At 39.0% G+C, this 15,343-nt stretch overlaps 1 protein-coding gene across 1 annotated transcript in view; it reads left to right on the top strand.

Annotated features, from left to right (window-relative positions):
* The window catches only part of AOPEP (aminopeptidase O (putative)), a 190,053-nt gene that overhangs the window by 105,631 nt on the left and 69,079 nt on the right, over positions 1-15,343 (top strand). Inside the window, exon 12 of the mRNA XM_050913244.1 lies at positions 4,514-4,597. Within this exon, the coding sequence (XP_050769201.1) occupies positions 4,514-4,597 (84 nt within the window). The remainder of the gene's footprint in view (positions 1-4,513; positions 4,598-15,343) is intronic.

The raw sequence follows: 15,343 nt of genomic DNA, 5'->3' as shown, positions 1-15,343 counted from the left end.
CTTTAAATTATCCTTTACTCATATCACAGAGGTGATGGCATCAGCCTTAAAAAGTAGGCAGCATCATTCTAGTACCATAGAACAAAACTAGCGGGGAGTCCATTTTTTGTTTTATGTTACATAGCAAGGTGTAGAAAGGTACAAAATTGCTATTTGTAGACTGGTGAAGTTAGCTGCATCCTCTAGGAGAAAACATTGCATGATGATAAAATCTTTAGACTTTTCTGTGCGCTTGCTGGTGTCCACATAGACCTGAATATATAAATGTGAGTGTGTATACGTGGTATAAAATTCAGTAATTGAGAGGAAAATAAAATCTCTAGAAATGAGAGGTTGTAAAATGACTCGACTGCATTAGTTATCAATTTCCTCTGCTTTGCAGAAGCTCTTCTGAAATTCATTTACAGTAAATATTCCTCCATTTTCAGTTTTTTCTTTTTGCCTTCCAATATCTGAGGACGGCTGGCAAGCCAACAAAATGGCACTGATTCAGTGTTCACTTTAGGTAAAACAACCTTCTTGGTTTATCAATATTGAATGTTTTAGCACTAGAGTAGCACAGACCAGCTGAAGTTATAAACAACTTCTGCAAAGGAAGAGCGCATGATTACAATTTCTCATTGAGTTATGAAATATCATTAGTAGCCATCACAGCCTGAACAATTTAAAACCAGTTTCTGTTTCAATTTAAAATGAAACAGTTGTCTGTTGCACAAATATCCTATTGTTTTCTAGGCTATGTACAATCCTGAAAGTTCATTGTATGCTTGGGATCTGGTCTGACTTGAAGAATAGGTGGTGTAAATCATTGCTTAAGTTATTTGCCAGGATATTGGGCCTGTCTTCACCCAATTGGTAGAAAGTGCTACCTCCTCCCCCCTCTTTCAAAATTCAGTTATATTTAATCCTGCTGCTGCAAGAATGAAGGATACTAGCATGCTTTGACATGTATAAATGCTTGTTCCCAATCCAAGTGTTACATAGGACAGCTCCATTAGCAGTCTCTGAAAGTCTTCCCAAGTAAATTAGGACATGGAGGATGGACTAATCTCTTAATTTTTGTTGTGAGGGGATTCAAGTATGACAGTCAGTGTCATGTGGACAGCAAACAGGACTGTTCATGGAGGGTGATGCAGTCATTCTCCCTTTAAGTTGGGTGTGCCATCACCCTTTTATATAGTGTAAGTAAGCGCTTTCCTTTTGGAGTACGGAAGAATACAGTAGGAGACAAAACGTTATTAAAAACATCTTTTCTCCCCTCCCTCCCTTTCCCTCTTCCCCTCCCTCCCTTTCCCTCCTCCCCTCCTCTTTTCCGCTCCACCCCCCTGCCTCTCCCCTGCTCTCTCCCCCACTCCCCATTTTCCCAGCAAAATCTCCTAGTCCGGTCAAGAGCTAAATCTTACTGAAGCATCAATAAGTAGAGTTAACGGTTGACTGCACAGCCGGTGTGCTGTGACCACCGCTTGTTAGGCCCACCCTGTTTCTCTCACTGCTTTCTTTCCTCCGCAGGCTGGCTGTTTGGGCACGTTGGCTCTTATGCTGCAGTGCAATCATCTCACAGTAGATGAGTGTTCAAGTTATGATGTGCACAGCAGCTAGCACCAGGGAACCCCAGGTGTTGGCTCCACAAGGTATATTACCATTATAAAAAGTCGGTAACAATTCCTGTTGAGTTTCCTTCACTGCTGTGCAGCTACTAACAGGAAAACAGGAGCTACTTCTGAGTTTTAACACACAGTGTGTTTGCATGTTCAGGGATTTTCATCCCAAATCAGCTTCAGGGTCTGCAGGTCTGAAAATCAATGTCTCGTGTAACTTTTTTTCCCTAGTTTTCTCCAAACATTTGGCGGGAGAGGAAGTGTAATTCTTTAAGGGATTTAAAGTATAGATCTGTTTCATTGTTTCTATGACCCAGTGTTTGCCATAACAACTTCTGTGGGAATGCACAATCTCATCTGTTAACTGATCCAAGGGAATATTGTTTAGGTAGTTGCATTAATTTATGTTTGCCATTAACATAATTTTTTGTTCATATTCTTGTTCATTCTCTTTGAACTATGCTCTGTTCTTCTTTCTCCGTTCAAACACACACAGTTCAAGAGTCAATTTATAGGAGCTTTCAGAATTACCATTTAGTAGAAATCTGTTGTGGCTTTACAAAATAAAAATATGTTGTTGATACCAGTTTCAAGCAGACCTGTTGTGAGTGTGAAATAAAAATCTATAGTAAGATTTTCTACTGTCACATCTCTGTTAAAGAGTTGTTCTTTGTGTAATGCTTCACAGTGAGGTTGCTTCTATTTAAAGCATTGAGTTTGATCTTGGCTTTGATCTAAAGCTTTTGATCTTGAAAGAAGGATGTTGTGGCAGTAAAACAAAAAGGGTAGGAGAGAGTTTTTTTCTTTTTTTAGGTGATAAAGGGATACTGTCAAGATTTAGTACGCACTAATTGGACCTACCTTTATTTACTTAAATCTGTTTGCAAAGTCCATCTAATTCTATATATGGGAGGGTTTGCTCAAATACATGCTTTAATGAGCCTTACTCTTTTACAAGAGGACAGATTTTCTTTTGAAACTTTCAGGGAATTGTCATATATAGCACAGAGTATAAATTATTTTTAAAATTCTGAAAATACCCTACTAGCATCTTTTTAACTATACCAAGTGTGATGCAGTCCATCCTTTATTGTCTCATTTTAAATGCTAAACACAAAGCACTTAGTAAAATCCTAACATGAATTTACAGTGTTCACATTTTGCATGGCTGACATTACTTGGGTCTCTCCCATCATGGTGGAGTTTGAATATCCTCTTCAAAGGGCACAGAAACATCTGTTGGAAGTCCCATGCCTAAATTTAATCACCTGCTTGCAGTCTCTTGTTGAATAAAGCATTTAACTGAGGCCTCAGTAAAGGGCTTGCTGTGCTGCAACACGAATAAAAAGCCGCTTTGGTTTTTGGTTTTAAGATGCATTTCAGACCTTCCAAGGTAGTTTAATAGTTGGATTCTTTAGATGTCAAGCAAGTACTAGGGGGAATCTTGAAGCACGTAATGGTGACACTTCCTCTCTTGAACTAGCCCCATTAGGCCATTCCTCTGTCTGTAAAGGCCGGGGACAGAGGGTGTTTATAGGAAGGTTAATAGGAAAGTATCTTTCATAGTAAGGGACTGAACGGGAGAGCGTCTCTCTGAAGATTAGACTGTAAACCCGTGACGAGCGTGCATGCAGAGGTCAGGGAGGGCCGTCCCGTCGGCGAGGGGGTCGGAGGGAGCGCTGCTCAGCGGGTCCTCCGCGGCTGGGCTGGGCTGGGCTGGGCTCCGCTCCTCCGGGGCCGCGCCTGCAGCCTGTGCCCGCCGCCGGGGCTGCCAGGAGGAGCACCGCTGGCTCGATTTCAGGCGCGGCGCTCCGGTCGTGCCGGGCCGAGGAGGCGCGGAAACCCCGGCGGGGCCGCCCCGCAGCCGGCCGGCCCTTACGTCTTTAAGGCAGGCTCCTCCTCTCCGCGGGGCTCCGGGGGCCGGAGCACGGGGGCGGGGGACCCCGCGGAGGTGTTTCATTTCCGACCGAGGGCTGCGATGTGCCGACACCGAGGCCGGGAGCGGCGGGATGGGATGGGACGGGACGGGACGGGACGGGACGGGACGAGGCGGGCGCAGCTCCGGCTCCGCGTGGCGCTGGGGCCGGGCCGGGGGGCGGCGGCGGCGGCGGGCGACCGGGCTTGCCGCAGCGCGTCCCGTCCGGGAGCCCCCGGGGAGCGGAGCGCAGCGCATCGGAGGTACTCCGCGGGCGAGCCCGCCTCAAACGTGCGCTTTCTCCCCCGTGTAGCCTTTGCTGGAGGAGGGTGAGACTTGGAAGGAGTGTCAGCTCGTCCAGCAAGTGAGCGGCGAGGTGAGGAGAAAACCTTTCGCAGCTGTTACGTTGCCCCGGCTTCTTCCCCTTGCAGATCTGCTCCTTGAGTTTTCCACCTGACACCCCCTCCCACCCCCGCCACGCTTTTGCCTTAAAAAAATAATTGCTTTTGTATTCGGAATAAAAATATTTGTATGGGGGAAAAAACCCAAGTGTTATTACTTCGTTAAATAATAACCCCACCATCTAAATTTGGCATTGGTAGTCTGGAACAACGTTTGAGGGGGTGGCTGGAAATAAATCTCTTACTTGAAACAGAAGGTGTAAGGGATAAAGCGCAGAGATTTTCCCTAGGATTTTTGCACGCGGCAATGATAACTTTCCATTTGGCAACCTGGTCTGGCATCAAACACGTTCTTTGTGCAAAAAACCCTTAAACTGAAACCTCTAAGAAGAACACCACCTCACACTTTGACCATGCACAGGTAACTAACCAGATTACCTAAGACCATGTCATTCTGGATGGGAAAAGTGCTTTTCCTCATTCTAGTGAAGCAATGGAAAAAATTGTCTTGAGTCTGTTTATAGCTTCTTACTAATGCTGAATAGCTGCACTCAGGTCGCATCTTCTTCCTAAAAAAGCGCTATGGTTTTGAACTCCAGGTCGCAAAATGGATTCAGACAAACGAGAGGATCAGAAAAAGCGGCAAAAAGAAAAGAAAGCAGGATGAAGTCGTTTTCCAGAAGGTAAGGGTTCATGATGTGCGTTTGTGTAATGGGACAAAGGACAGCAGATCCAAAATGCTGTCTGATGACGCCCTCTTAAACTCTATAGAGACGTTATTTAACGTCTTCAACAAGGTGATAGTAAAAGGGTGTTACTGATAAAATTTTAGTGTCACTATGTAGGTACGATGGAAAGAAATTAATAATCTTTTCAGATGTCTGTAATTTAGGAGGCAAAATTTCCCTGTATTTGTATTTAACTGGAACATTCTGAGGAAGAAAGAGTGCTTTCATCAGAGAAATCAATAGCACTTGAGAGCTTTTGACAGGACCTGCACCACTATTTGCAAATTTTCCGATACTGGTAGCTGAGAAACAGTTTTCATGGTGGATATCGGGACAATAATAGATGTGATATGTACGTTGAAACAAATGTTCTGACTGTGCTATTGGCTCTTCATTCAGAGGGTGAGTTTGAAAATCATCAATTTGCAATATAGATTTAAATTAATGAAAATGTGTCTAGATGGTTATCTTTAAAATTACTATAGAGGGTTTTTTAAAACTGAATACAACCTAAAGTAAACTATTTTTAAATCGGTGATTTTTGATTTAGCTATTGTGAAACATTTGTTCTATAATGTTGAGTTGACCATTTAAATCACAGTTTAGAGAGGTAAGTAATTAGCTGACACTTCTACTAAATAGCTATTTTCTGTCCTCTGAAGAAAAAAAAAAGTGAATAAAGATGCATTTCTAAATGCATTATTAGAGCTATGGTTTTTTTTGCTTGCTTTGGTTTTACAAAAAAATTTATAATTCTTTTAAACCTTTGTTACCTTTAAAGGATTAAAATAGTAGTGTGTTGTTTTGCTGTTTCGACAGTGCTTCTAGAATGCATGATGAATCATTGTTGTTTCTGTAGCCAAATTCTTGCTGATAGCATGGCTGCCAACTCCTGGCATGTGTTGCCTTAGTATGGGCATTGCAGTATATGACAAATGTCTACAAAGTGCATTGTTGTGTGTGGGTGATTTACCAGCTCCGTGGTGAGTTAAAAAAACACCAGATAGCATCCTTTAATTCACTACTTCTTTTATTTTGTAACTGGAATACATTGTTTAGGAAAGATGTTCTGTGTTGTTGTACTTTAGAATGACATGATCTAAGCAGAGATAGCATAAGCTGTTGCACCAAATTATTCCATTTCTGTTTATATTTCCATATGTGAGTGTTAGTTTGCGTGTATGTGCAGCATTTGTATTTACGATCATTTTATGTTAAGATGAAGAAGAATTTTTTAAGTTAAAAAATATATCATGTGAATTTGTGAGCAAAATGCATTGACGGTACAAATAGCCCTAGTACAAGCTACAGTCTGCATACATTTTGAAGTAATTTTTAAATGGTACAAAGTAGGTCCCCTGCTACATCTTAACAGTAGGCTTAAGGGTGCTGTTACACCCCTTCTCGTCTCTTTTATAGGAGAAAGCTTCCTCAGTGCAAAACCGCTTTGTACTGATAAAATGACATTTCTGTTTGGGGGGGTTGTTCTCGTACTGCTCCAAGGTTTGTGAGAGAGAACTTCTGCATGTAGCCTTGCCGTGTTAGAAATGCAAAACCTAATGTGTAAACCTAAGATATACTCGCTGTTTTTTTAAACAGTAATTCTTGAGTAAGGTCTGTGAGCAGAAATGTGAATTAAAATTGAAGGCAAGAATGCACATTGTTTTCTAATATCCATAAGTATTAATAATTCTTGGAGATTCAGTGCAGATTCACAGCACTGCATCAGCAGGGTACTTAACCCCATGGGAAGGAAAAGGTGTAACAATAACCTTACATTTGGTAATGAAACCATTGACTAGGCACCGAGGGTGGGATTCTTCATGTTCCTTAGACGTTTGGTCATTGCAATGGTGACTTTTCCAATACAGTTAGGGACGAGAGAAGATAAAAAGGGTGAGGGACGTTCCTGGTGCTGGCAGAGCTTTATTGTATTATTTGGTTTCAGAGTTGCTTACAACTAGGTTTCCAACATGGACTTACCAGTCAAGGTGGTGCCCAGTCAGCGTGGATGGTGCTAACCTCTGTACCACTAGAATTCTTGATTTTTAGCTGTGTCCATATTGGCTTGTAGCAGAAATGGCATCATACAGCAGCCTAAGTACTTCTTGGGGATACACAAGAGAACAAGAAAGAAAAAAGCATATAATAGAAAAGTAAGGCACCCTTGAAGAAAGTAGCAGAGGTAGGAATAAAACCATGGAGTGAGAAGAGGGAGGTGAGAGGCAGAGCAATAAGTAAACAGAGAAGTCAGAGAGCTGGTACCAGCTCATATCACAAGTGTAATTAAAATAAGGATACTGACGTATTTTGCTACATCTAGAAAACTGAGCTTTGCGTTGATCTTGCTTATCCTTTCAAAACAAGCACTAACTTATTAAATGTAGCTTCTAAACTTTCATGTGCCTGTGCTGTCCGATTTTCCTCTATCATTTTTTTTCTTTGTGATAGGAAGTCCTTTTTCTAATACAAGATGGATGACTTTGCTATACTGAGACACCGCCAAATCAAGGCAACTGCTTCTGCATCCAAGTACAAAATCTAGGACAGAGAGATAACTCTGTATGGAATAAGTGAAACAGGATTGTGGAGGAAAGGTTGCTGACAACTGCCGGGGAATTGCTTCTTGAAAAAAGTTGCCTTCTAAACAGTTAAGTTTGTAGGAGCTGACTTCACATACGCGTATATGTATTTAAAGAACATTTGAAGATACCATGTGCTGGATAAGAACTGTGTAACTGGTAGCATTAACTGTGCTCAAGGGGCATATGAAGCAGTGGGGAAGCTCATGTAGAAAGGTGTGGTGCTGCTCTCCAGTGTGGACCCACACATGATGGATTACAGCAGTGTAAGAAATTCCATGGGTGAGAAACACTTTCTAGTCAAGTAACTAAGCATTCTTTTTCTTTTGCTCTTCTTACTTCTTTTCTTTTTTCCCCCTTTTTTTTTTGAGCTTTGTTTTCCTTTCAAACACTTTTGCTGCTCTGCCTCTGAAGGATTTGGTTTTTCTTAGCAGCTTTTATTACAATCTTTCCTTTCCTGCTTCTTTTTCACCCCTCTTTTCTTCTCTGTTCTCTTTTGTCTCCTTTTGTCACCTTCAGTACTGTTCATTACTTTCTGTTTACTTTCAGTTAGTTTTTCTGTTTCGTAAGTTGTCTTTTGCTCACCTTGTTTTCTGTTTATAGTTCTCTGTAGATACTCTTCTTATGACGTGTGCGTGCACATACACAAATTTAAACACACTTACCCCTTGCATTTCTGTTTTTGTCACCCTTCCTATTCTGGTACATTCTTCGCTCATTTAATCTTAACGCTGTCTCTTCATCTTGTCATTTAGCTGGTCAGCACGGCTAGCAATCAGTATGTGTATCAATACAGAATGTTGTTCACGTGAGAAAATTGGAGAAGGTAGAACAGACCTTGGAAGGAATTGGTTGGTTAAAATTGGTATTGTTTTATTATGAAGAGTGTGATAGAAATGTTAAGTGTTGTTATTATTTTTGTTGTTACACTGGACTGTGCCTGCTTGAAAAAAGATTCCATTATCCATGCCAGTGCTGAGTGTCAGGCAGAAGAAAACGATCTTTCAGTCAGACTAGTGGAATTGTAGCATGCAATGTGTATCCACTGTGGAATTTGAGGGGAAACATATCTTTATTAGGAGACTATTTCACTTTTACATGAAGTTCAGTGTTAAAACATAAAAGCTGCTTTGAAAGTATTCCAGTGGTAGAAAGTATCATAGGATGAGATACCAAGGGTACACAGTAGTTAGGGAGAGCATTGAAATATGCGTGTATGTACTAGGTAAGGAAGATGATTCATGCAAATTACCAAAATTGCATTTGTCTGCTTCAGCTTTAGTTTGATTCTATACGGAAACTTTGAGGAATAATTCAACTATTCCAGAATAATTTCTGCTACTTTCTCAGAAATACTGTTTTCATGTGTTTAAAGTTTGTCTGCTAGTTTACTAAAAATGTGATTGTCTTTGATTTTTTCCTGTTGGTTGTTGCTATTGATCATTCTTCTCACTCCAGAGATTTACAATTGTCAGTATTTAAGCTCTGTTAATAACCTGAGCAAAAATGACTTTGTTGAAATAGCTTTTAAGTTTCTAATAAAAAAATAAAAAACCAAAACAGTTGTGATATGTATGACTAATGCTAAATGCTATAACTCTTTTGTCCTTTAACAACAAATTCACCAGTGTAACTGAAACACAAGAAACAAATCTTGTAATTCATTAAAATGAGTTGTGGTGGTATACTTCCGAGTAGAAAGTGTTTTGAAGTCTCAGCAAAAAATAGGTAGGGAGAAGAAAATACAATGTGGTAAAAGAGAGCTTTTATTTAACTAGGGAATTTATTCAGGATGATGTGCTTCTGCTAATTCAGGTAAAGGAATATTAGCATATAATGCATTAAAATTACTTGAGAACTTTAATTACCATGTATTTTTTGTTTCTCAAAATGAATGTTTTTACTTGAATCCACCAAACTGAGAATAAAAGCAAGGATCAAATCTGAAATATACCTTTTGAGCTTGTGAATGGTGTAGTGCTTAACAGCTAAAAGAAACATGGTAAGAAGTCCTAAAGCGTTCTTCAGAGAGTCTTCAGTGGAGTCATTTGCTGTACCTTACCTTTCCAAACTCTGTTAATCTCATAGAACTTTCTAGGAACCCTGTAAATGTGTTTGCTGGCGTTCACTGATTACAGATAACATTTAATTCCTTTGGCAAACAGGGATTCAGATGGAAAATTTTATACTTACCTCATGCACAAGGGCTGAATTGCAGTAAATGTTGTTAAGTTATCTGAGAAGTAGAGCCTGTCATTTTAAAAACTTCTTCCCTGAATACATATGAATATAATTTCAGGCCATTAAAACTAAACATTTTCAGCACTTAGTTTTCCATCCCTGTAAAAATATCTGTATGGATTGTTTGGAAACTGTAATTGTACAGCTCCAAAAAACTATTATTTTTTAGGTGCTGCTTCAAAGTTCACTTAAGAAACATTTAATAGAACAAGAAAATACTATGTCTATGTGTAAAAAATGTAAAAATTTGAGTGGAATTTTTGGTTTAGCCATAATAAGAATTTAAAAAAAACTAGTCCAGTTCTGACCCCAGTATCAGCTGTATCTTATTTGCAGTAGTGGTGCGTCAGGATCTTAGTTTCCTTTTTAATAGCACCCGTCTCTCTTCGCAAGGAAGTGGTGTTGCATAGCATATTTCACATTGAGTCTCCCAGATGGGTATTATTATCTTGTCAAAGGGTTAACGTTCCTATTAGGCCACATTCAGGCCACATTTTTAGATCAATGAAGCGACTTATCACCATGCATATGATGAGGCACTCACTCCCTTTCAGACTCTCAGATGACCATTTCTAAATTAGGAGGACTCAGGCCAGCATGGCCATGTGTTGAGATAGTTTAAAGTTTACAGATAATTACATCACTGTTAATTATAGTGGTCCAAGCCATCAGCCATCCTGTGCAGCGAAAGGTTAAGGTTACTTTAATGTAAAACACAAGGTTTGTGCGGGAAAGAAAAATGCAGTTTTAGTGGAGAGGTTTTTTCATTTTGATTTGTAGGAAGAATTAGTTATACACCCATGATGGAGCAGTATTTGGCTATCAGTCTCATTGGAGGCATTTTAACAAGGCGATGTTTGTGCATGTTATCATATGATACTAACAAGATAAATTACATTACTGGGATCTACTAATGCCACTAACTTTTCAGTCTGCTGTTGTTTCTAGTTATAAAACCCTATTTTTGGTGGTTGAAATGTGCTCCTTTGTACCTTAGCTTACAAATACCTTTTGTCTTTAATAAAACAGGACGTGGAAAATGTGAGAACAGTTTTGTTCTTTCCAAAATAAACAGAAAAACAAAAAGCATTTGATCGGTTTTTAGTCCTTCTCATATGCCTGCCCCTCCCCATGTTTATGCAGTGAATTCTGAGCAGTGATATAGTGAGTTTTGGGAGCAAAGAAGGCTGTCCCTTTCAGGGCATTTGCAACTGGAACAACTTACTACATTTGGAAAAAAAGGGGTATGCTGCATTGAAACACTCCATAAGTTTTCTTCTACAGAATTTCCAGTGGATTTTTTTTATTAGTTGAGAATATACATTTGTGCATGGCAGCTGAATAATCCACTTGATTTAAATTTCCCCAAGTTCTTCTTGATGTGATTGACTGTAATCACTCCAAAGGAGGTTTAATGGCCTGCTGGTTCAAATGTGTACTTTATTTCAGTCTTACATGTGTTTTATTTCAGTCTTACATTTATTACACATTGTCAGAAATAGGCTTAACAATTTTTTGATGACCAGTCTTAGCTATTGTCCTCATTCTATGCCTTTTTTTCAGTTTAGATTATGTTCACATACTGTATAGTAAAAGCACATGTATAGGAGTCTGTAAGTGCAGACATTGTTATGTGAAGAAGTATATGAGCACAGAAGGCAAAGGCTAGACCTTTTACAAAACCAGTTAAAAAGGTCTTGGTAGTTCTTAATCTGCTTTTTGATGGCCATAGTACTGAAAGTAGTCATGGGTACAACTTAGAATACTGTCATCCTCTCTTCCCCTTCCAGCCCCCCCGAGAAGCTCTTTTAGAGCAGGAAAGTAGCTCACTGTTAAAAGCAAATACATTCTTTGCTGCTTTAATTAAACAGGATTGAATTCTTAAAGGTGTGTAAATTGTACTATACTCATTTGGTCTGTGCTGCATGTATTTTCTCGTGTTACTTTTCTTCTGGGCACAAATTGAGTGACTACTCACAATTGTCTAGTTCCTCTCATAAGATGCTTCACTTACAGGTTTTGTGAAACCTGTACCAACATTTGAAACTAGACTACAGTATCTCAACATCAGCATGGATATTTATGCTGTATAAATATATACCTATATATGCTATACAAATATAGAAAATATTTTTGATGAAATATAAGACACAAGCTGTCTACTATCTGTCAGTTTATTGGGACTGCAGTCTCACTACAGATGAGTGAACAGAAAATATTTTCCTTTTCTCTTTGTACTATTAAGCTAAGTTCTTACCATACATTGAGCTCCACCCAGGCAGTCTGCATATCTGAACAACATTCTTGAAGCACAGGGTACTGATACTTTAATTTTCCATAGTTTTGATTTACAAATGATTGCCAGTGACAATTTGCTTAATAAAGTACAAGAAATTTGTTGTCCTCCTGTGCTCCTGTTCTAGTTAACGATCATTTTTCAAGAAAAGCTTTTATTTTTATCCGGAAAAATTGCTGATGGAAAAGGAGCTTAGGGACTTTTGTTGTTCTGTATGTGTCTTTTTGCCTTTTCTGCCTTTAATTTAGGCATCCATTGGGCATTTTCAATGAAACTTGTTAGTGCTTTACATCTGCCATGTTCCTGTAAGAGATGCTGTGGGGAAAGCCCACATAAAGGCAAGGCAGAAGTATGAGCTCCATCATTTCTGGGAATCCTAACAGATGCGTGAGGGGGAAGATGTTATGACTGTCCCAACCACAGGAAACATTTTTGTTGACATTTTGAGTCTATGAGGCAGTTTGGTCATGAGACACAAGTTCCTAACAAATCTGATTTCATTACTTTTGCTTCTTACAGAGTTTAATGTTTTGGTTTTATGAACTATATCCTACGTACTCTTCAGGTCGCATGCTCCAAATGTGGTGAACACTCACATAATGAATTTGCCTTACAGTTGGTTTCCTTCTTCACTCCTAACACAAATACCTGAGAAAAAAGGGGCTTAGGACTTAGCTTGGAAGACTGTCTTGCTTATGTTCTCTCATCCATATTACAAAAGGAAATGAAATAAAGCTAGAGAGTATTAAATGTTTCCATGCTCAAGATGCTGTTTATTTCAAAGAAAAGATGACCAGCTCAGTGCCAGTTCTGCAGTAACTGTGGTTGTCTTGTTATTATGTAAATTCAAGAGATTTTTCTGTGTTTTGGCTGTACTTCTGATGAATTTGGTGAAGCTGCTCGCTGAATCAGTTAATCAGTTAAAGCCTGTGAATGTCCGGCTTTGCTGAACCAGGCCTTAGTCATTCATCCTCCAGATCGTCTTTCCAAGTGACCACTTTCCTGACTGAAGAGAAGATTTGACTTCTCCTAATTGCCCAGAGTGCTTTTTACTCGGAGATGTGGTGTGAATTTTTTTTTCATATCTTACAGCATAGATGAAACCATCGGGAGGGGGAAATAATATTTGAGGGAGGATAATAGTAGAATTTATTTGTCTTAGGCTCAATTTCCTCTCCCCTGTTTTGCTTGTTAAAGTAAAAGTACGTGCCTTTCTGAGCATACACGAGTTTATAGTGTGAGAAACCCACGAGATGGAATTCTGAGTTTATCACCCAAATTTACCTTCATTGTGGCTTGATAAATACGGCCTGTTTTTTTGACAGCAGGTGTTACCCTGAGTAAGCCTCTTAGGTTTTCAAATGCTTATTAAGAAACAGAAGGAAGTAAAAAATTGTGAATTTTATCTTTTGTGGAGCACAAGCAACACAGGCATTCATATTTAGGAGAAGTGATTGCTTGAAGAGACTAGGAAGCCAGGGAAAGTGATTTCAGCTTACCTGATTTTATAAATGTGGCTTTGTGAACAGAAGGTGCATTTTAAAACTTTTTCCAGTCTAAGTAATTAATATACCATACTCTTGTTCTAATACACCCTCTTATTTTGTAACATCTCTAATATTTTTCAAGGAATTAAACATTTGCTCTTATCTGAAAAACTACTGTGCTTGTTTATCAGCACAGGAGAGGAAACATACATGGCAACAAAATGCTTTTCTGTATTACATGTGTTGGTCCTAATTTCACAGCAGCTTGGAGTTGCAGGATTGAGTTGTATAAAAGCAGCTGAGAGATTCTAGACATCTCAGAACATACTACCTAGTAGTGTGAAGATACAGTTTTAATACAGCTATGTGTTTACAAAGTGTCTTCTACTAAACAATTGCAAAGTGCTTTTTTTATGTGAGGACCTAATTACTATGGCATGAGGTACTTCAAAAACATGTAACGTCTCTCTTAAAATTCTCTGTCCTTCAGAACTGAAATTAGAATGTTTATCTTGATTTTACAGATCATAAACCAAGGCATGAAGATGCTAGGTAGCTTGTCCAAAGATAGCTGAGAAAGTTGGGCAGGGCAAGGAAATAGACTGAAGTCTTCAAGTTTGGTTCCTAACACAAACCTTCACCGGAGGGCTGTGTTACAAATACCAAGGAATTAAGCCACACAATTTTCCATGAAGCAGTTAGTGCTCTATGCGCCGAAGTATGGACAGGTTGGTGATATTTTGACCTGTAGCAGAGATGGGAACAGAAGCTAGTGCTGTGACTTCATCTCCACGGTAATACTATGAAAGGCCCAGTGCATATAGCAGTGTAATGGAAAAGATGAACTTGAGCGTGGAGGATTCGTTTTATCAGTATTTATATTGCAATAGAACATACTTTCAAGTAATGAATTAAGGCTATGGTTAGTGGTTTCTGAGTATCAAATGTAAGTGTTGGCTTTGAGTGTATTTTAAAGGATAATAATAATGCACAGCTATTTACCTTTTTGTCTTTGTCTAAATGAGTGTATGCAGTCCTATAACTTTTAACACAGAGGGAGAGTAGAATAATTAATAAAAGCTTGCTAAATCATGTTTTTTCAGTGCAAATACTTTTGATTGTAAAACTTTCAGGCATGGTGTGATAGGGTGTTTGAGGCATGCTACTTAGTTTAGAAGCCAGAAATGTGCGTGTGTGTTGTGTCTGCACAGTATAGAAAGAGGTATGATGGACAAGTCTGCTCCTGTCTTATTAAACTGGAGGTAGTGCAGAGCTGGAACCTATGACAAAGAACAATTGCATGCATAATTCTTTGCTATAGAGGTATACTTATCCTAATGATGTGTTTTGCTTTGCAACTATGTAAGACAGAAATATGTAGTTAAGTATCTTGTGTGAATATCCTGTGTAGTGATCTATCCTTCTGGTATGAAGTGGCATGTAAGTAAATATTTAATGAGTCAATGAGTTATATTTAATTAAAACTATCTGATCAGACTATCAGATTCTCTTATGGTTTGTCAGGGACACAGGGACTTTTTCTGAAAACAGCCATTTTGTACTGCCAGAGTGTATTTCATACCTTGCACTTGTTTTTAATCAGCTAAAGCCTGTGAATGTCCCATATAGGAATCTGTTTGAAGTGTTTTTAAAAAGGGAGGTTGTGTAATACCAATGACCTAGATGGCGTGTAGACACTAAGTCTTTTCATTTGTTTTCTCTTGTCCAGAGCATTGAGACAGGAAGCATTCTTAGAATTATTTTTAGATTTTTAAAAGTCAACCTTTATTTCCTCATGTAACAGTAATCCCTTGGCTAGGCCTGAAAGCAATATTGTTTACTCTTCCATAGTGCCATATGCTTGCAATTTTTTGCTTCATTTTGGGTGCCTGTGTTTTTTTTAAAGAAAGTAGTCAGAAACTTCAATTTATATTGGATTATCGTACTTGAACTGTTTGGGTGTAGAAGAAAGTGCTCCCCAATGTATCCATGATTCTTCTCGTTGTGGGTCCAAATCACAGTAAGTGGTTTGATTTATTGCAGTCTAGTGAGATGATCATGTCTGAAAGATCAGTTTCTTGCTCCATAATTGTGT

This window comes from Gymnogyps californianus, chromosome Z (assembly GCF_018139145.2).
Source record: "Gymnogyps californianus isolate 813 chromosome Z, ASM1813914v2, whole genome shotgun sequence".
Taxonomy (NCBI): domain Eukaryota; kingdom Metazoa; phylum Chordata; class Aves; order Accipitriformes; family Cathartidae; genus Gymnogyps; species Gymnogyps californianus.
Note: the sequence above shows the minus strand (reverse complement) of the source record. Positions and strands in the feature narration are given on the sequence as shown.